The sequence below is a fragment of the Pan troglodytes genome, chromosome 1 (assembly GCF_028858775.2).
Source record: "Pan troglodytes isolate AG18354 chromosome 1, NHGRI_mPanTro3-v2.0_pri, whole genome shotgun sequence".
NCBI classification, from domain to species: Eukaryota; Metazoa; Chordata; class Mammalia; order Primates; family Hominidae; genus Pan; species Pan troglodytes.
The window spans coordinates 164,102,730-164,125,181 of record NC_072398.2 but is presented as its reverse complement, the minus strand read 5'-3'; the positions used below and the strand labels follow the sequence as shown (position 1 = coordinate 164,125,181).

Here is a 22,452-nt window from a genome sequence, read left to right as displayed (position 1 = left end):
GTTGGACAATCCCCAAATATTTGGAGATTAAACAAAACATTTATAAATAATAAATAGGTCAAAGAAGAAGTCTCAAATGAAATTTTAAAATATTTTGAACTAAATGAAAAGGAAAATACAACTTATCAAAATTTGTGTGGCACAGCAAAAACAGTTCTTAGAGAAAAATTTTAACATTGAATACATATATTGGAAAAGAAGAAAGATCTAAAATCAGTAATATAAGCTTCCACCTTAGGACACTAGAGAAAGAAAATAAACATAAACCTAAAGCAAGCAGAAAAGAAAGAAAAGTTCAAAATCAATGACATCAAAAACAAAACATCATTAGAGAAAATTAATAAAATCAAAAGTTAGTTCTTTGAAAATACCAATAAAATTCATAATTTTTAGCCAGGCTACCCAAGAAAAAAAGAAAGAATATTTAAAATTGCCAGTATGAGAAATGGAAGAAGTGTCATCACTACTGATTCCATGGACCTAAGAGAATTCACGTCCTTTGTAGGGACATGGATGAAGCTGGAAACCATCATTCTCAGCAAACTATCGCAAGGAGAAAAAAACCAAACACCACATGTTCTCACTCATAGGTGGGAACTGAACAATGAGAACACTTGGACACAGGAAGGGGAACATCATACACTGGGGCCTGTTGTGGGGTGGGGGGAGGGGGAAGGGATAGTATTAGGAGATATACCTAATGTAAATGATGAGTTAATGGGTGCAGCACACAAACTTGGCACATGTATACATATGTAACAAAGCTGCACGTTGTGCACATGTACCCTAGAACTTAAAGTATAATAAAAAAAAAAAAAGAAAAGAAATAATGTTAAAGACTCTGCCCACAAATTTTTTTTTTTTGAGATAGAGTTTCACTCTTGTTGCCCAGGCTGGAGTACAATGGCATGATCTTGGCTCCCCATAACCTCTGCCTCCCAGGTTCAAGCGATTCTCCTGCCTCAGCCTCCCGAATAGCTGGGATTACAGGCATGAACCACAACGCCCGGCTGATTTTGAATTTTTAGTACAGACGGAGTTTCTCCGTCTGTTGGTCAGGCTGGTCTTGAACTCATGTTGGTCATGTTGGTCTTGATCATGTTGGTCAGGCTGGTCTTGAACTCCCGACCTCAGGTGATCCGCCCACCTCAGCTTCCCAAAGTGCTGGGATTACAGGCGTGAGCCACAGGACCCGGCCTTCTGCCCACAAAATGTATAACTTAGATTGAAATGGAACAATTCCTTAAAAGGCACAAACTACCAAAACTCACTCAAGGAAAAATGGATAATCTGAATTGGCCTATATCTATTAAAGAAGCTGAGTCAATAATTAATAACCTTCCAAAATAGAAAGCATCACGCTTTCACTGGTGAATTCTACCAAATACTAAAGGTAAAAATATCATTTTTATACAATCTATTTCAGAAAATAGGTGAAGAGAAAATACTTTCCAACTCATTTTATTAGGCTAGCATTACCCTAACTCCAAAACCAGATGAAGACATTGTAAGAAAGGAAAATTACAGAACAATATCTCACATGAAAGTAATGCAAAAATTGGCCGGGCGCGGTGGCTCACGCCTGTAATCCCAGCACTTTGGGAGGCCGAGGCGGGCAGATCTTGAAGTCAGGAGACCGAGACCGTCCCAGCTAACATAGTGAAACCCCGTCTCTACTAAAAAAAATACAAAAAAAATTAGCCGGGCGTGGTGGCGGGCACCTGTAGTCCCAGCTACTCGGGACGCTGAGGCAGGAGAATGGCGTGAACCCGGGAGGCCGGGCTTGCAGTGAGCCGAGATCAGGCCACAGCATTCCAGCCTGGGCAACAGAGCGAGACTCCGTCTCAAAAAAAAAAAAAAGAAAAGAAAAAAAAAGAAAAAATCCTCAACAAAATATTAGCAAATAGAATCCACCAATGTATAAAAAGAATTATACAACATAATCAAATGGCGGTTTTTCAAGGTATGCAAAGCTGGTTCAACATTCAGGATCCAATTAATGTAATCCATCACATCAACAAGCTAAAAAAGAAAAATACATCAATAGACACAGAAAAAGTACTTGACGAAATTCATTGCACATTCATGATAAAAACTCCCAGCAAATTAGGAAGAGAAGGGGAACTTCCTGAACTTGATAAGGAACAGCTATATAAAACCTACAATTAACATCATACATAATGGTGAGAAACTGAAAACTTTCCCCTAAGATCAGTAATAAGGTTAGGATATCCCTTCTCACACAGGAGAAAATGGTGATAAGTTTTTAGACATAGCATCAAAAACGCAATGTAAAAAAGAAAAAAATTGATAAATTAGACTTTATTTAAGTTAAAAATTTATCATCTATGAAAAACCCTGCTAATAAAAATGAAGAGACAAGCCATAGACTAGGAGAAAGTACATACATATATCTGATAAAGAACTAAATTGTACATAGGACCCTTAAAACTCAATAAGAAAACAAACAGCCAAATTTTTAAAAGGGCAAAACATCCACATAGATATCTCACCAAAAAAGATATAAAGATGCTCAATATCACATTAGGGGGTTGTAAATTAAAATAGTAATGAGCTACCACTACATACATATTTGAGTGGCTACAATCCAAAAAAACTAACAATACCAAATGCTGGCAAGAATGAGAAACAGGAATGCTCACTCATTGCTAATGGAATGCAAAATAGTACAACCACTTTGGAAGACAGTTGGTAGTTTCGTAAAAGGTTAGGGATACTCTTACTGTATGATCCAAAAATCGGGCTCCTAGATATTGACTCAAATGAGTTGAAAACTTATGTCCACACAAAAACCTGCACATGAATGTTTATAACCGTTTTATTCGAAATTACAAAAAATTTGAAGCAGCCAAGATGTCCTTCAATAAGTGAATATATAAGCAAACTGTGGTACACTCATCTAATGGAATATTATTCAGTGACAAAAATAAATGAGCTGTTAAGCCATGAAAAAACATAGAGGAGGCTTAAGTGCATATCGTTTAGTAAAAGGAGCCAGTCTCAGAAGGCTACACATATTGTATATGACTCCAACTATATGACAATGTGGAAAAGACGAAACTATAAAGACAATAAAAATAAAAATATCAGTGACTATCAAGGGTACAAGAGAAAGGAGAAATGATGAACAGGTGGTCCACAGGGGATATTTAGGACAGTGAAACTATTAAATTTTTGCTGTATAAAACTGTAATGGTAGAAACATGCCGTTATGCATTTGTTAAAATACAAAGAACTATATAACACAAAGAATGGAACTTAATGTAAGCTATGGATTTTAATTAATAATAATGTATCAACATTGGTTCACCAATTGTAACAAATATACCACATTAATGCAGAATATTAATAATAGGGGCCACTGTGCCCAGAAAGTAGAGACATGAAGGGATTTTATGGATCTCTGGGTACTATATGCTCAATTTTTCTGTAAATCTAAAACTGTACTAGAAAATTCTATTAATCAATTTTCTAAACCTACAGCACTATTTCAGAAGAAAAAATAATTTTTCTCTATCAACTGAGATATGGTCTTCATTCAAAGGCAAATATTATTGGACGTTTTCCCCCCTTGAGTATGATAAATAGAAGGTTAAATGCAACTTGTGTAATACATTCAAAGTTTAAATGGAATAAAAATATTTCTTAAATCAAATATGGACCATATTTAACTTTTTTTTCCTTTCTGTTTCTACTATAAAAACCTCAGAGTCAAAAGGACCTTAGAGGTAACTAGTCCTAGTTTTGATCTGAATTTCCTTTATATTTTCAATAAATCTGATTATTCAGCTTTGTTACCTATTTTTTTCTATTTTTTAACTTTCTTTTCCTAGTTCTAGTTTCCCCTACTCCCTTGACTGGCTATAATAGTAAAATAAAGTATATCTTTATTTTCTATTGTAGTTATTGAATATGGTTTTATTATCCCTTTTGGTTTTTAAAAGCACACCCATACACACATGAAATACTCTGAAAGATTCACAAATTGAGATTTATTTTTTGTGGGGGACTTTGCACTCGCACATTTTTGTAGGTCAATGGCCTTAATGGTGTGGAAGAGATCGATCTAATATAAAGTCCCAGTGTAATTTCCAGTCTAAGATTGGATTTTTCTGAGCAGTTTTTGATAGCTTCTACAAGCAAACCTATTGTATAGACATTCATGCGTAACAAAAAAAAGTTTCTTTAGTGATAACGAATATTAAATAATTTATTCTTCCCCTTCATTGTTCTCTTAGAAAATTAACTATTCCTCATTATAAACAACCTTCAGTAAAACATAGCTCTAGTTTACATGACCATAAACATAGCTAAAGAACTATGGAATATAGGCCACTTATTGAAAGTTAAGATTCAAAGAGACTAGAAAATGAGATTTTAAAAAAGGAACAAGTCGAAAGGTCTTCGGGATCTATAGTCTCCTAAGGAAATGTAGTCAATTATAAATAAGGGAATTGTTTTCTGGAAATTATTCTCTTTAAACTTGTTATTTTGAAATACTTATACTTACTGATTTACTGAACTTGAAAATATTCCATTTGTCTTTGGGTCAAAATTAGTGAAAGTAGGAACATTTCCATTTAATTTTAAAAATTTGCCAAAACTTAAAAAAATGTATCAGGTTTTAGTTATTCTAAAATGAGGACCATCACCTAAATGCAGTAATATAATTTTGTAAGAAAAAGATACAACATTTCAGAATAGGAAAAGTAAAAGTGGATAACCATAAACTATTCAGAAGTGGAACTGAACAAACTTCTCATAACTAGACTTAGTAAAGGTTCTTCCACATTGCAAAGTTTATTTGGAAAGCTACAACTTTGTATTGATTTTAATTATAACATTTCATCTTAAAAATTAAAATACTAGAAGCTAAAGTTGTAATGTAGGGTTTCTCAACCATGGCAGTACACGTACTGACATTTTGGGTTGAAAATTCTTTGTTGCAGGGACTGTCCTGTGTACTGAAAGATTTTTTGCAGTATCCCCAGTAGATGCCCTCATAGTCATGAAAAACAAGACTGTCTCCAGACATCCAAATGTCCCCAGGGGAAGTAAAATAGCCCCAAATTAAGAGCCACTGTTGTTAATGTATAAATCCATTTTAAGTTGTCATAGAGCTAGTATACACCCTTTTTCTCATAAGTAATCTAATTGAAAGAAAGGGAGATAGAAAATAATGGAACTCACATGTAGGAAAGAGAGCTTAAGAGCAAGTAAAGGTGCACTAGAGAAAGAGACAAACTGAAAATTCTTGACAGATATCCGAGAAAAATGTAAATTTTTCAGTTAAGTCACAGTTACTCTACTGTGATAGAGTAATAGTGCTATTTCTGAGTAAAAGTTGTACTTTTCATGGTCCATTAGAAAGAAAACATTGTTAACCGCCAAAAAAGAATTTATTAAAAATGCCATGTTAAAGTCATTCAAAAAAACTAAAATAAATGAAATCTTACTTTTTTCTGTAGTGCTCCCTGGCAATCTTTGGTCCTGATCTTTAGGAAGTACATTTGCTTTACTACTTGACTCAACCACAGATTGTTTTACTGATAAAGATACAAGTTCCATAGCATTGTAAGAATCATACAAATCCCAGGCAGTGGACATTATGCCTAGATAAAGACACAGAAAGGTAAAAATTGTTTTAAACCAAATTCCAACATTTTAGCTTTATACATAACTAGTCACAGAAAAAGCTAAGATAAGAATATCTACTGTTGCCTGATGCAGTTGCCCGTGCCAGCTACTTGGTCCACCTGAGGCAGGAGGATCACTTGAGGCCAGGAGTTAGAGGCAGTAGTGTGCTATGATGACACCTGAGAATAGCCACTGCACTCTAGCCTAGACAACATGGTAAGACCCTCTCTTTAAAGAAATTAAAAATTAAAAAAGAATCTACTGTTTATTTTTAAAAACACTATTGTTTTACAATATAACTGGAAGTGGATAGAAATGACAAAGAAATACATCATGAGGATACCTCAAGAGATCCTTAGTCATCACACTATTAGTATCTACAAACACTTTAATGCTTTAAGGATAACTCCAAATTATCTTCACAATATTTTCTGACCATCACACCTCCCTTCCCGCTACCCCACACCTCTACAGCATAATCTCATTGGTCTGTCATTGTAGGGCTGCCTTGGTGATATGCATCTGGACAAATATGTTATAAAAAGACTTTTATGTTCCTTTACTTATGATTAATATATAATATATTGTCAACAGGTATTTGCAAGCATCTGATTCCATTTTTATCAAGTAAAATTTCCTATACACTTATTATGTGAAAAGATTGCCCCTGCTGGGAAAATTGATAGACTCTGATCTCAAGAAGCTTGTATAGTAGTATGGTTATTATCGTCTCTTTTAAAATTATAGTTTAGGTTAAATTTATTCAAATCATCAAAAATATAACAATGGTTTGCAAACAAATATTGGCAATGTTATTTATCTTTAAATAATAACTTAAAAACTCCAAGTCTCTTTCACTGCTGATTTATGTTTATGCAGCAATTATTTTATCAGCGATCATGTAACAATATATTTGTACATGCTAAATTTACCAATTTTTCAGTTAAAGGATGGTGATTTAATAAATAAGTTTTTTCCTTAAAAATCAAAACAGAATGTGGATCTAATAAATGCAGACTCTTAATTGCTACAACTATTATTTTCCTAATACAAAATGGAGGAGCTCTAGTAAAGCAATGTTTTCAATTGGTAATAATCGGGTTTTTTGTTTGTTTGTTTGTTTGTTTGTTTGGTTTCATTTTTTTAAGAGTTTTGCTCTGTTGCCCAGGCTGGAGTGCAGTGGTGCAATCTCAGCTCACTGCAACCTATGTGTCCCGGGTTCAAGTGATTCTCTTGCCTCAGCCTCCCCAAGTAGCTGGGATTACAGGCACCCACACCACGCCTGGCTAATTTTTGTATTTTTAGTAGAGATGGGGTTCACCATGTTGGCCAGGCTGGTCTTGATCTCCTGACCTTAAGTGATCCACCTGCCTTAGCCTCCCAAAGTGCTGGGATTACAGGTGTGAGCCACCATGCCTGGCCTCAATGGGTAAGAATGTTAACTCAAATTTCTTAATGATATTTATATCTTAATGAACTTATCATAAGGCCATCTAACAAAGTCATGCACAGAATACCTAGTATATTTTGCTCAGTTGAAAAAAGTACATTTTCCATGTTCATGAAGAGAACTTAGAAATTACATCTTTGAACACTGAATTACTCAACTTTCTTTTTCTTTCGTTTAACTGAAAGTTTAGTAAGTTTAGCATGTAGGAACATACTGTTACATGGTCATTAATAATTGTTACATAAATAAATATGCCTATTATAAATAAGCAATACAATATGTTTGGATAATTAAAAGTTGACTCTTATTTGTAGATAACAAATCACTGCTCATTTTAGTTTGGGTACTATAGTTACATTTGTTCATTTGAACAAGTTTAATTAACCTAAGAAACAAACTTTCAAACCTGTTAAATTGTATACATTAATAAGTGCAGTTTTGTATATAATTCTAACTCAATAAAGCTGTTAAAAAATAAAGTCTCAAAATTCATGCCCTAATGTTATGTAAAAGATGGGTAATAATGAATAATTGTGACTTCCCAATTTTATAATTATATGCTATTAAAGAAAGCTTATTTTAACTGGTATCAGAAAAGAAGCATTCCAAACTATGCCTTTTTTTTTAAGCATTTCTCAGTGTAATACATGTTTAAATAGTTGCTAAAAGGCAAAGAAACGCAGGTGTCAACAGATGGAGATTGGCTAGCAAGAGGTAATGCAGAGGTGATATGGGCAGTTCAGTTACAGCATCTGCTATAAAAGAAAAAACATTTAAAAGAGCAAGGTAGGCCAGGCGCGGTGGCTCACGCCTGTAATCCCAGCACTTTGGGAGGCTGAGGCGGGCAGATCACGAGGTCAAGAGATCGAGACCATCCTGGCCAACATGGTGAAACCCTGTCTCTACTAAAAATAGCTGTGCATGGTGGCGGACACCTATAGACCCAGCTACTCCGGAGGCTGAGGCAGGAGAATCGCTTGAACCCAGCAGGAGACAGTTGCAGTGAGCCGAGATCGTGCCGCTGCACTCCAGCCTGGGCAACAAAGCGAGACTCTGTCTCAAAAAAGAGCAAGGTAATGATCAACCCAAAAGTTAGGAGAGAGGATACTTCTGTTAGAGGTGGCTAGAAGAAAGAGGGTTGTGATAGGACAGTGTACAGGGGGCTTCTAATCAACTGGAGATGTTCTATTTCTTATCCTGGCTGGTGAGTACATGGTATTGATTTTTTCTTTACACTACACATGTATGTGTTGTATGCTCTTCTGTTTGCAGTATATATTTCATAATAAAGTTTTTAAATAATGAAAGACAGTTTACACTAAAGAATTTAGATGCAAATTAAGTAAATATTAAGATTTTATGGATGCCAGCCGTGATGGCTCACGCCTGTAATCCCAGCACTTTGGGAGGATGAGGCAGGCAGATCACTTGAGGTCAGGAGTTTGAGACCAGCCTGGCCAACATGGTAAAACCCCATCTCTACTAAAAATGCAAAAATTAGCCCAGTGTGGTGGCATGTGCCTGTAATCGCAGCTACTTGGGAGGCTGAGGCACGAGAATCACTTGAACCTGGGAGGCAGAGGTTGCAGTGAGCCAAGATTGCGCCATTGCCCTTCAACCTGGGTGTCAGAGCAAGACTCCATCTCAAAACAACAACAACAAAAAGATTTTATGGATCAATAAAAGTGTACCTTTTCCCTGCCTGATTTTGGATGAAACTGGAAGAGATACAAGAATCAGAGAAATGGAGGTCAAAATATTACCTTTATTACTGATAAGTCTAATTGAAAAATGTAGCCTTAAATCTGCAACTAAATGGACTTGCTAATTCTTCCTTCCAGAATATAGGGAAGAATTACTAACCGGTAACTGTCACAGCTAGACAAGCACAGACTTCCTCCACAGGGGTAAGAACAACCCAGATTGCATGTTTTCTGCAAGTGAACAGACTTAACAAAAAGTGCCTCAGCCAGAAATGACCGAGCTTCATTCCCTCTCCTAAATTCTCTTATGGAATTAGTCACTTCTCTTTTCCTGAGAATGAGTAAATAATGTATAGAGAGAGGCCAAAAGTGTTAATTTAGCAGAAGTTATTTCTGTAAAGGTTCACAAAAAGGGAGGAGTAAGTTTTCCCTGACAGTATACATATAGTCACTTATGGAAAGGTGGCATTTCAAATAATTGAGCTTCAGCTTAACTATGGAGGCCTATTGAAAAGGAAAGCAGGAACTGGATTAAGAATGGTAAAGGCGGTGTGGTGGCTCATGCCTCATCCCAGCACTTTGGGAGGCTGAGGACAGTGGATCACTTGAGGTCAGGAGTTTGAGATCAGCCTGGCCAAAATGGTGAAATCCCATCTCTAGTAAAAATACAAAAATAAGCCGGGTGTGACGGCAGGCACTTGTAATCCCAGCTACTTGGGAGGGTGAGGCAGGAGAATCACTCGAATCCAGGAGGCGATGGTCGCAGTGAGCTGAGATTGCACCATGGCACTCCAGCCTGGGCGACAGAATGAGACTCTGTCTCAAAAAAAAAAGAAAAAAAAAGAATAGTAAATGCAAGCTAGATGCAGAAAAGAATTCAGACCGATAATGTACCTAAGTATTCTGTCCTCAGGTTAAAGAGATTGTATAATGTTAGCAAGCATCTAGGTTATGGTAGTGATCAATATGTCAATCTCAAGTTTTAATGTAAATAGGTTGCCTTCTATGTTTGGTGAACAGCTGAAATCCCTGAAATCCTAGGCTATCTAGTCATTATCCTTCTGGGAACTACTATCACCTCACTCCTATGTCAGTTCTCCTGTTCAATGTATTTTATTGTCTTCTTCTTTTTTTGTTTCACAGTTGGTTTTGGTTGAGCACATCCTCGACTTCTTGAAAAAATATACAGGAGGGGTAAATTATTTTGATACTTTGCATATATGAAAATGTGTTTATTCTACCATCATACTTGACATTTGGTTGGATGTAGTATCTAGACTGGAAATTATTTACCTTCTAAATTTTGAAGGCAGTTGTATTAGTCCATTTTCATGCAGCTATGAAGACATAACCAAGGGTAATTATAAATTAAAATTAAAAATTACCAAGGGTAATTTATAAAGAATTTTAATTGACTCACAGTTCCACATGGCAAGGGAGGCTTCACAGTCATGGTGGAAGGTATGTCTTGCATGGCAGCAGGTGAGAAAAGCGAGTGACGAGCGAAGGGGGAAGCCCCTTATAAAACCATCAGATCTCATGAGAACTCACTCACTATCAAGAACAACATGAAGGTAACCACCCCCGTGATTCAATTATCTCCACCTCTTCCCTCTCACAACATGTAGGAATTATGGGGATTAAAATTCAAGATGAGATTTGGGTGGGAACACCGCCAAGCATATCAGCAGTGTTCCATTACATTCTTGTTTCCAACCAGTCTGATGTCTTGTTCTCTACACTGACCTATTTATTTTTCTCTCTGGTAGTTTGTGGACATTTTCTGTCCCCCACATTTTAAAATTTCATTTATTGGTAATATGCTGGCACTTGTTGTTCCCCTTCAATCTTCCAACTTTTGACTTTCAAGTCTGAGAGGTTTTACTGAATTATCTCCTCCCCTCCATTTTCTATTTTAGGAACCATTATTGACTATTGAACTTTCTGGATTGGTCCTCTAATTTTATTGTTTCTCTTAGATTTTCCATCTCTTTGTTTTTCTTCTCTACTTCTTGGAATTTTTTTTTGTTATCTTCCAAACATTCTATTAAGCTATCAAGATCTTCTTATTCTTTGGATTTTTTTTTAAAGAACATTCTGTTCTTGTTCCATGAATGCAACAGATTCTGACAGCGTTTGCTCAATTTTAGGAGCATTTCTGTGGAGGGACACGTTGTCAGAACTACCTACTCTGCCATTTTTGTTGCATCATCCTGGAACTATTTTTTTTAGTTGATGTTCCTGAGGTAGCTAAGTAGACACTAATGTCACCTACAAATAATGACTATTTGTTTTTGAATCCTTATAAATATTAGTATCTTATATCTGTTGCTGTCTTACTGCAATAGTTGGAACTGCCAAAACAAACTTGAAGAGTTACTGTGATAAGTGACACTATGTTCTGGTTCTTATATTTAATGGATCACAGCAATTATTATCTCTAGTGGTTCACCTGCAAGCAAAAATTTTGCTTTTTATTTTAAATATTTTATCAAGAAGATCCATACCATTCCTGTACAGATAATTTCATCAGGAATGAAGTCTGAATTGCATCAACTGCTCTTTTTGGCATTTACCGTTCTTGTTTTACATTAAACCTATAAATATGATTTTGTAATGATGAATCATAGTTTTCCCGATATTTAATAATCTTTATACTCCTAGAATAAATTGTTGCTATAGGGATTCCTAATGCCTTGAGGGTTCAACTTTATACTACTATATTTTTAATTTTTCCACATATCTATGAGATTAGTCTATATTTTCTTTGTAATGTTTTGTTAACCTTGTTTTAAAAACTAGAAAATATCCTCATATTTTATATAACTTGGAGCAATTTAAATAACATGGTGTGATGGTTAACTTTATATGTCAACCTGACTGGGCACAGGATGCCTAGCTAGCTGGTTAAACGTTGTATCTGGGTGTATCTGTGAGGGTGTATTCACAAGAGATTAACATTTGAATTGGTGGACTGAGTAAAGCAGATGGCTCTCTCCAATGTGGTGGGCATCATCCAATACACTGAGGGCTGAATAGAATTAGAAGGTGGAGGAAGGTTGAATTCACTCTCTGCCTGATTACTTCAGTAGGGGCATCAATCCCCTGCCCTCAGTGCTCCTGGTTCTCAGGTGTTCAGAGGTAGACTGGAATCGATACTGTTGGCTCTTCAACTCTCAGGGCTTCAAACTACCACATTAGCTTTCCTGTGTCCCCAGTTTGCACATGGCAGATTATGGTACTTCTCAGCCTCCATAATTACATAAGCCAATGCCCTGTAATAAATCGCTTTATAAATAAATACTAGATATAAACTATAAATCGGCCAGGTACAGTGGCTCATGCCTGTAATCCCAGCACTTTGGGAGGCCGAGGTGGGCAGATCATGAGGTCAGGAGATCGAGACCATCCTGGCCAACACAGTGAAATCCCGTCTCTACTAAAAATACAAAAATTAGCTGGGTGTGGTGGTGCGCCTGTAGTCCCAGATACTTGGGAGGCTGAGGCAGGAAAATCACTTGAACCAAGGAGGCGGAGGTTGCAGTGAGCCGAGATTGTACCACTGCACTCCAGCCTGGCAACAGAGTGAGACTCTGTCTCAAAATAAATAAATAAATAAATAAATCCTAGATATGAATATATATATATATACATATTCTATTGGTTCTGTTTTTCTGAAGAATCCTAATACACATGAATATTATAAAGTATTCTCACATTTACAGAATAAACCTCTAAAGTAATTTGACCTTGATCTAGGCCATTTTAAAGTGGTATTTTTGGTAAAATTTTCCCATTTCTTCGAGTTAATGTATAATTCTATTACTTCTTGGGAAGTGTTGATAATTTTGAGTTCCATAAAGAATCATTCTTTTTTTATTTTCAAATATTTTAGCATAAAGTTACATACAGTAATCCATTTAAAATATTTAAACCCTTTACTTTTGGAAAAAAATATGAATAGGTTTCCTAATATGAATTGGAAACCTAAAGTTACATACAGTAATCCATTTAAAAATATTTAAACCCTTTACTACATATTAATATTTGGAAAAAATATGAATAGGTTAAGGACTTGAAAAAGTTACTAAATATCATCTAGGAATTCACTTTTCTGGGTCCATCCAAGTTTGCACCAATTAAGAAACTGACAAGGAATAAAACAGAGATCAAAATTACCTTTATTACTGATAATGTTTAGATTGGCTGATACAGTTTAGATGTGCAGCAACAATGAGCTTGATAACCACAGGCCTAACAATGTTGAGTCCTCCCCCTATAAAATTTATAGCATGGAGAAACCAATCAGAATTTGTATTCCTTTCTGCCAGCAGGCTACTAGAAGAGGGAAAGCAGGGGAATAACCGTACATCCCCATGTATGGTTATTTACCAATCAAGTAAGTCATACCTCCACTCCTAAGTAGGAATGAGTGAGAGAATAGAAAGAGATGGAGATAAAGATATCCACTCATGTTCTTCCACATAAAAGAAAACATTAGGAGTAAGGAATAAATGCTCTCACCAATAAGATGTATGTATGCTCTTTGATTAAAAGCAATGGTTAATTTTTTTGCTAGGGGTTTGTTCTGTTAATCTTTTGTAAAAACTAGCTTATAGTTTTGCTGCATAATAAAGGCAATTAAGAATAAAACCGGCCATGGCCAGGCACGGTGGCTCATGCCTGGAATCCCAGCACTCTGGGAGGTCGAGATGGGAGGATCACCTGAGGTCAGGAGTTTGAGACCAGCCTTCAATATGGTGAAACCCCATCTCTACTAAAAATACAAAAATTAGCTGGCCATGGTGGCGGGCACCTGTAATCCCAGCTACTCGGGAGGCTGAGGCAGGAGAATTGCTTGAACCCGGGAGGCGGAGGTTGCAGTGAGCCAAGATTGCGCCATTGCACTCCAGCCTGGGTGACAAGAGCGAAACTGTGTCTCAAAAAAAAAAAAAAAAAAGAATATAACCGGCTGGGCACAGTGGCTCATGCCTGTAATCCCAGCACTTTGGGAGGCTGAGGTGGGCGGATCGCCTGAGTTCAGGAGTTCAAGACCATCCTGGCCAACATGGTGAAAACCCATCTCTATAAAAATACAAAAATTCGCTGGGCATGATGGCAGGTGCCTGTAATCCCAGCTGCTTGGGAGGCTGAGGGGGAGAATTGCTTGAACCCAGGAGGCAGAGGTTGCAGTGAGCCAAGATTGTGCTATTGCATTCCAGCCTGGGTGACAAGGTGAGACTCTGACGCAAAAAAAAAAGGAAAAATATAACTTTGCTTGTAATTACTTCTTTGGCTACACCCTACAGATTTTGGCTATGCAATGTGCTCAGGGTTGTTAATTTGTACACAGTGAGAGGTGGTAAGTATAGTAGTTAAGTGCACAAGCTCTAGAACCAGAACAGTTAGCAAACTTCTCTTTGCCTGTTTCCTCATCTATAAAATGGGGAAGCATAATAGTATCTACCTCATAGGGTTGCTGTAAAAATTAAACCAGTTAATACATGTGAAGGATATAGTGTCTGACACATTTAAAATGTTAATAGTTATGGCTGATATTCTTTGTGACATAGTAAATAATCAGTTTATATAAATGTTTAAAGAGTATAAAGTTCTATGATATAGTATGCATAAAAATCAAGATGAATAATTATGTTATTCAAATCTATATATTTATTACTTAACATGTCAAATTCTGAAAGCTATAGAACACAGTGTCCAACTACTGTTGTGGTTTGGCCAAATTATTTTTATTTTTGCTTTATATATTTCAATATTCACTTGTCGATTGACAGACTCAAAAAATGTATATTAGAACATTATAGTTTATCAAGCAGAATGAAAGAAATTACCTTTATCTTCCATTATGATTTTATCACATTGAACATCTTTATTCTTTGGTGCTCCATTGAAAGTCTGCATCATCCTTTCAACATATAGGTCGTTGCCTAATCTGTTTCTACAAAGGACTTCATAATTCTTGTTTCTCTGACTGTAAAAAATAAAGTGTATCCAACTCATTAATAAGAATCATCACCACACATATTATCTCTTTATATTATTCTTTTCCTTAAAATTACTTTCATTAATGTGGCTTGCACCAAAAAGTGAAGTGAGACTTCAAAAAAAGCCTTAGGAAAAGACTGCACTAAATGACCTCCAGAGGACTCTTTTATACTGTGTCTATTTCCCAACATCCCTACTACTTTCGGTACCTTATCAATAACATGCTAGTACTAACTCCATGTAGGTTTTAGTTCTGAATATTTTTAAATTTTCCATTACTTCTTTGATGACCCATGAGGAATTTAGAAATGTGTTTTTGAACTTCCAAATGTGTATGTAAATGTGTCTGTTTTAGTTGAGATTTATGTTATTAATTTTTAACTTTATTGCACTGTGGCCAGAAATTTTCATTTGTATAATTCTATTCTGAAATTTTTGAGACCTTGCTTCATAGCCTTATGAATAATTTTTTATAAATGCTGCATGTGTGCTGAAAGAGAATGTGTTCTCTAATTGTTGAGTGCAGAAGTCTGTATCTGACCATTAAGTTTTTATTCAAATTTTCTATATCCATACTAATGTGTTCTCTGGTGGACCTACCAATAATTAAGAGAGGTGTGTTTAAATCTCCTACTTTAACAGGATATGTATCAAGTTTCCAATTTTTGCTTCACATATTTTCAGGTTATTTTATCTATCTATTTATTTATTTATTTATTGAGACGGAGTCTTGCTCTGTCACCCAGGCTGGAGTGCATTGGCGCGACCTCAGCTCACTGCAACCTCCGCCTCTCAGGTTCAAGTGATTCTCCTGCCTCGGCCTCCCGAGAAGCTGGTACTACTGGCATAAGCCACCACGCCCAGCTAATTTTTGTATTTTTAGTAGACACGAGGTTTTACCATGTTGACCAGGCTGCTCATGAACTCCTGACCTCAGGTGATCCACCCACCTCATCCTCCCAAAGTGCTGGGATTACAGGTGTGAGCCACCGTGCCTGGCCCATGTTATTTTATTAGGAATATTCAAGTTCAGGATTACTATACCTTCCTATCATTATGAAGTACACTTTATCCCTAATAATGCTGTCAGTTTAATTGTTCCTCTGTAGGTGACGTGTTTTTAAAAAATATTTTTTCTATTTTTATTTTTTAATGAAATTACTTTTATATTCCAATGCTCTTATTTATCTATTTATTTATTTATACATAATAATAATAAGAGATGTGGTCTCACTGTGTTGTCCAGGGTGATCTCCACTCACTGCAACCTTCCCCTCCTGGAGAAGCAATTCTCGTGCCTCAGCCTCCTGAGTAGCTGGGATTACAGGTGCCCACCACCATGCCCAGATAATTTTTGTATTTTTAATAAAGACAAGGTTTCATCATGTTGGCCAGGCTGGTCTCAAACTCCTGACCTCAAGTGATCCGCCCACCTCAGCCTCCCAAAGTGCTGGGATTAAAGGCTTGAGCTACCGCACCCGGCCTGACAGTTTCTTAATGTTAATCATGTTTCAACTCTGTCTCTTATTTGTTTAAACATTTCACACATATTTTATATTCTATATCTGATAATATAATTATCTATAGTCTTCAGGATCTGTACCAAATTCAACCTGAGGGAATTCTTCTCCTTCTCCTTCTCCCTCTCCTTCTCCCTCTCCTTCTCCTTCTCCCTCTCCTTCTCCCTCCTCTCCCTCCTCTTCTTCTTCTTGCCTTTTTTTTTTAGACATGGTCACGTGGTCTCTCTCGGTTGACCAGGCTGGAATGCAATGGCATGAACACAGCTCACTGCAGCCACAACTTCCCGTGATCAATCAAGTGATTCTCCTACCTCAGCCTCCCGAGTAGCTGGGACTACAGGTATGTACCACCATGCCCGGCTAATCAAAAAAGAAAAAAAAATTGTGGAGATAGGGCTCTCGCCATGTTGCAGGCTGGTCTCAAACTCCTGGGCTCAAGCCATCCTCCTGCCTTGGCCTCCCAGAGTGCTGGGATTGTAGGCATGAGCCACCACACCCAGCTGATCTGAAGAAATCTTAACAGCCAAAATGGTGGTATGCTTTGCTCCAGAGATTTGTGTTTGCTTCTGACAGTAGGGAGTTGACTCTACTGGCCTAGGATCAGTTGAGATAATTGAGCTCCTTTTGAGAGTCTTGGCTTAACACAAGAATCTCTCTTTCAGGTCTTTCAGTGTAAGGGTTGGGAGAACCCAAGACTCATCACTGGTCTCCAGATCCATATGTTAATATTAACATTTCTTCCCAGCATTTCTCCCTTTCTGATTTCAAAGCAATTATCTGTCCCTTTCTTTTTTCCCTCTTTCCCTTTTTTTTTTTTTTTTTTGGTCCTAGGAACTTTACCTTCCTTCTTATGAGCTTTTAAAGGTACGCTATTCATGATCTAATATGTACTATGTTTTATAGTCCAAACCATATTATAATATTTTATATTTTGAGAAGGAATAATACCCTAAAATTATTTTAGTGATGGAGTTTTTAGTACTATAAATCCTATTCAAATAATACTTTAGGTAAAATAATCAGAATAACTATTAATAATCTACTTATAGTAGCTATATTAATTTTAGATGGAGGAGAGCGGAACAAGAAAAATTATTAGGGATAAAGAGGGATAGTACAAAATGATAAAGGGGTCAATTCTTCATGAAAACATAACAATCCTTAAATGTGTATCTGCCTAACAACAGACTGTCAAAATACTTGAGACCAAAACTAACTCTATTTATATTCATTAATAAAGAGAAATGGAAAACTTCTCTAATATAGTAAATTCATTTATTTACCCATATTTTGCCTTCCTAAGTTTTAAATATTAGGTTGGTGCAAAAGTAATTGCGGTTTGGCTATTACTATAAAAATGTCAGTTCTTTCTTTTTAAATTGAAAATGATTTATGTATGTATAAAAGTAAAAATAATTAAAACCTATATAGAGACTTGGAAGCTTATTTTGTTATTTGGCTTAGAAGTTCGCCTAATTATTTAAAAATATGGTAAAGCTATGGGCTCTTCCTCTAGAAAAATTTACACACAACATAAACATGAACATAAAAGTTCACATGGCACTTATATAACTTTGTATATAATTTTGTAGGGAATATACAGTCTCCCCCTATTCTGGGGTATACACCCCATAGTGTATACCCCAGAATCCCCAAGGACCCTTCACAGAAACAAGGATAAGAACCCTTGGCTTAGCATTTGAATTACAGAAACAATGTAGACAACTGAACCATACATACGTTACTTTCTCAGCTTCTTCAGATTCTACAGAGACCATGACTGTGGGCAAGTCAAAAAATCTCAGTGTTTCTGTCTCTGTGAGTATTATCTCTATATTCTTCTCCAGGTCTTCTTTTGTTACAATTTTTTCAGGTGCTGCCCTTATAACTTGCAAATCTAAAATACATGACTTAATTAAAATCATTTACTAATTGCTATTTTTAATTTGTATTTTTCCTTCTAGTCACCAAAATACCATAATGGGTAATATATTGCAGGTGGTTTATATAGTCAAGGAACAGGCCAGGTTGTGAGATGTAGTATAGTCAACCTTTCTGAAGCCAAATTGGATCTTGTAGGCCATAAACAGCCTTCTTGCTGACATAACAAGCCTACCCCAGTCTAATACCTATAGTCATAACTCTAAGGGTATTCCATTATAACTATCCCACAATATTAATTGGGAACTGGGGTTAGCAACTGTTGGTACTACTCAAGAATATGGAGGCAAGTATATTTAGGGGGCATAATAAGCAACACTTCTTTGAGCCGTGAAGTTAACTTCTAATTCGTTGCTTTAGCAAACTTTTATCCTTCATTTGCCCTCCTTATTAGCTGTCTTTTAATTTAGATGTCATTCCACCTCTAATCATCTTCACCAGGGGTAAAGACTCTACTATATTAGTCCTGGTTGACTATAGAAATAAAATTGGAACCAATGTCTATGCAAATAATAGAGTGAAAATAATTGGCCATAAACCTTTAGGACAGTCAGAACTTGATCCAAGGTCCTTGGAAAATTCCACTGAGAATTGAGTTTCACAGCTGGGAGAGTTTGGAATTGGTTATGTGGGTAACAGCCATGAGAAAGTATATAAGTGAGAGTTCAATGTTTTCTATCAACAACAGGGTATACAGCAGACATTCATGAGCCTTTGGGATAGGTAAAGCTTGGACAGCTTTAGGAAAACTTAAAAACGTCTCAGTCTCCTCTTAAAAAGGTTCAGAGCTGAGAAAAACACCTTCCTTATAATCTAAAAAATATACAAGTTATTAATTCCAAAAACCAATCATCAACATTTTTAATGGCTAAATAAATTATGATATACCATCTATGACTATTAAATAGTAAGTAATGTAATAATAAAAATTTTTGAAAATATGTTCTAAAATGTTAAATGACAGAGCAGCCCAGAACATGATCTGCACTATGGTAATAAGAATGTAAAATATTATGCAGATAAACAAGGTCAGGAAACAGAAAATTTTAAGTTGCAAATCTTCTTTAGTTTTGGGTGATTCTTCTTTTTTAAAAATATTCTTTAATTTTTTTCTATTTGTGTAATAAATTTTAAAAATAAGTAAAAGATTTTATTTATATAAGTAAATTTGACTAAGACAGACAAAATGAGTAAAGAAGTAAATGAGTTATCCACAAGAACAAAATTTGAGGTATATGTAGTCCAAACTTTTTGTCAATGAAGAAAATAAAAAACAGAGGTTAAGTGAAAAGTCCACACAGGAATACTAACAATTTTAAGACTAGCAATTTAGGCTCTTGATTCTCTGAGGTTTCTTACTGTTAGACCACCAGATCTTCCTTTGCAATTTAGTTATATAAACTTCAAAGTAACATTGTGGCACAGACATGCTAATTATAAAAATAAATGATCTTATATTAGATAAATTACATATATAGAACCTAATATGGTAACATCTCAGTTATTACGGTTGGGAAAAGTAATACTCTAGTCAACCTTCTTGATGGCAGGGGAACTACCATTCATAGACAAAGCCCTAGGATGGCAAATAGGATTTTTGCCTGGAGTTCTGTATCACCCATTTCCTAAATGTTGCTTGAATTTACTATATGTTCAGAAACTACCCCCAAACCACACTCTTTACCTATAGAATCTGCCTATTTCATGGGTCAGATCCCCTAACTTTAGACTGGCTGTACCACAGATTTTGAGTACACCTCTCTCTCCACCTAGAAAAGCATCACAATTCTATCAGTCTGTTTTGCCTGCTCCTCTTGACTGCCAATGATGGAGGGAGCATCTACACTCCTGAAGGTTCTTCCCAGAGGAGGGAGCTCTAGCCTAGTGTGACAATCATGGCTCCTCTCCACACCTTTACTCATGAATCCCCTTGAGAGGGTTAGGAGAGTCCTGAAGTGGTCCAGAACCTTTTGTGAATGGGTGGGTAAGTCTGTCAAATTTGAGGGTTTAACAGGGGACTTTTATCCATAATGTGATATTTTGGCTCCAATTCATCATATTTACCCTTATCATATTTTTCAATTAATTCAGAACAGGGTGAGGAAAAGGGATGCAATTGTTTGGCTATTCTCAGAGACCCCAGTAGAGAACAACCTATGAAGCCTTCCTTGGCCTCTACTTTAGCTTCAATGGGCCCAATACAATTACAGCATAATTGAGTCACAAAAGCAGTTTATTCTTCCTACCTTCTCCTCACTTGTCAAAGGTATCTATTAGTGACTTATTTATTAACTGAGAGCATCCAGAGACAACCTGTGCATGAGATGCTGTTTGGCCCCTACCTTGCAATTAAAACCACAAACTTTTCTAAGCACAAAACTCCTTCTGGTTATATGGTAAAGCAATGGTTCTCAAACTTTACCCTGCAACAGAATCACCCAAGGGCTTAGCAATAATTGCTTGGACTTACCTCTAGACTTTTTTCAACATTTGGTAAACTTTGTATTTTAGAATAGTTTTAGCTATACAGAAGAGTTGTAAGAATAATTAGAGTTTCTGTATACCCTATATCCAGTTTTCCCTATTGTTAATATTACTCTGGTACATTTAGTACAACTACAATATTGCTATTTTATTATCATATAAAGTCCATATTTTATTCTAATTTCCTTAAATTTAACTAATGTCATTTTTCTCTTCCAGGATCTCATCCAAGACACCACATTACATTTAGACATCATGTCTCCTTAGGGCTCTCTACACTGTGACAGTTTCTCAGAATTTCCTTGTTTTTGATGACTTTGAGAGTTTTGAAAAGTAGCAGTCATGTATTTTGTAGAATGTCCTTCAATTTGTGATTTTCTGATGTTAAACAAGTGTTATGGGTTTCTGGGAGGAAGATTACAGAGGTAAAGTGTCATTCTCATCATATCATATCAAAGATACATGCTAACATCATAACTTATCATTGATGGTGTTAATCTTGACCACCTGTCAATATCCTCTGCTTTAAAGTTATTTTCCCCCCTCTCTCTTTTACATATTGTACTGTTTAGAAGAAAGTCAACATGCAAAGCCCATACTTGTAGAATGGGAAGTTAAGATCCACCTTCTTGAGGGAAGAATATCTATATAATTATTTGGAATTCTCGTGTAAAAAGATTTTTCTATTCTCTCCTCTTCATTTATTCAATATTAGTTTGTGTTACTATGAACTCATGCGTATTTATTTTATAATTTGGGTTATAATCCAATTCTACCATATTTATTTTGTTGTTGAAATTGTTCTACCTTTTGCCATTGTGAGCTCTTTCTGTTGGCTGCTAGGTTCCTCTCAAATACCCCTTTTTGTTGTTTGTTTATTGTAGAGTTTTGTTCTATTTTGTTTTGTTTGAGCACTTCTTTACTTTCTGGCTCATCTTGTATCCATGCACCAACTCTAGAATCAGGCATTTCTTCAAAGAGCCCTAGTTACTTTTATTAGAGAATGGAATTAGAAACCAAAGTCTGAGCACTGAGAGTGCTTGCTGCTTCTGGGGTGTCATTGCTTCTAGGCTTTCTTAGTGGACAGAGCTAAGAAATATTTGTATGTATACTAACTTGTATATACAAACATATCTATACATCTATGTTCATCTATGTCTCTATTAAGCTAAACATGAGTTTACATTAATGTTTTTGACACTTGTTCAATACCACATGAATAATTCTAGCTTCCCTTCTTGCTTTCTGTAATCTCCCACTCCAACAATGGTGAGTTCCTACCATCTGCCCTCCAATTACTTACATGTTCAATCCCAGTATGCATGTACAATGATTCAGAATTATTAACCAATACCCCCATGGGAAGTGACTATAAACTAGAGTGTTTATTTGCAGTTCCTTTTGTCTTTAATCTTATAGCCTCTACTCATTTTCAATATTATTTAGGTATATACCCTTTCCTCCCACTCCTTCTGAGGGTTATATTATACATTTGTAAGGCAGTTTGATTCTTTTGTTACAGTCTGTATTCCATTGTAGGATCCTCGTATTTCTTAATTGTGATTTAAAAAAAACTTCCCACATTTTAAGTCTCACTTTTTGTGTCGTAATATTCTTTGGGTTTTAGTAAAGGCATGGTGCTATGTATCCACCATTACAGTATCTATACAGAATAGTTTTACCATCCTAA

At 36.0% G+C, this 22,452-nt stretch overlaps 1 protein-coding gene across 1 annotated transcript in view; it reads right to left on the bottom strand.

Moving 5' to 3' along the window:
- DNAI4 (dynein axonemal intermediate chain 4) overlaps positions 1–22,452 on the bottom strand; it is a 111,422-nt gene that overhangs the window by 42,358 nt on the left and 46,612 nt on the right. Inside the window, 3 exon segments of the mRNA XM_003308178.7 lie at positions 5,478–5,633; positions 14,664–14,803; positions 18,078–18,234. Coding sequence (XP_003308226.1) covers positions 5,478–5,633; positions 14,664–14,803; positions 18,078–18,234 — 453 coding nt within the window.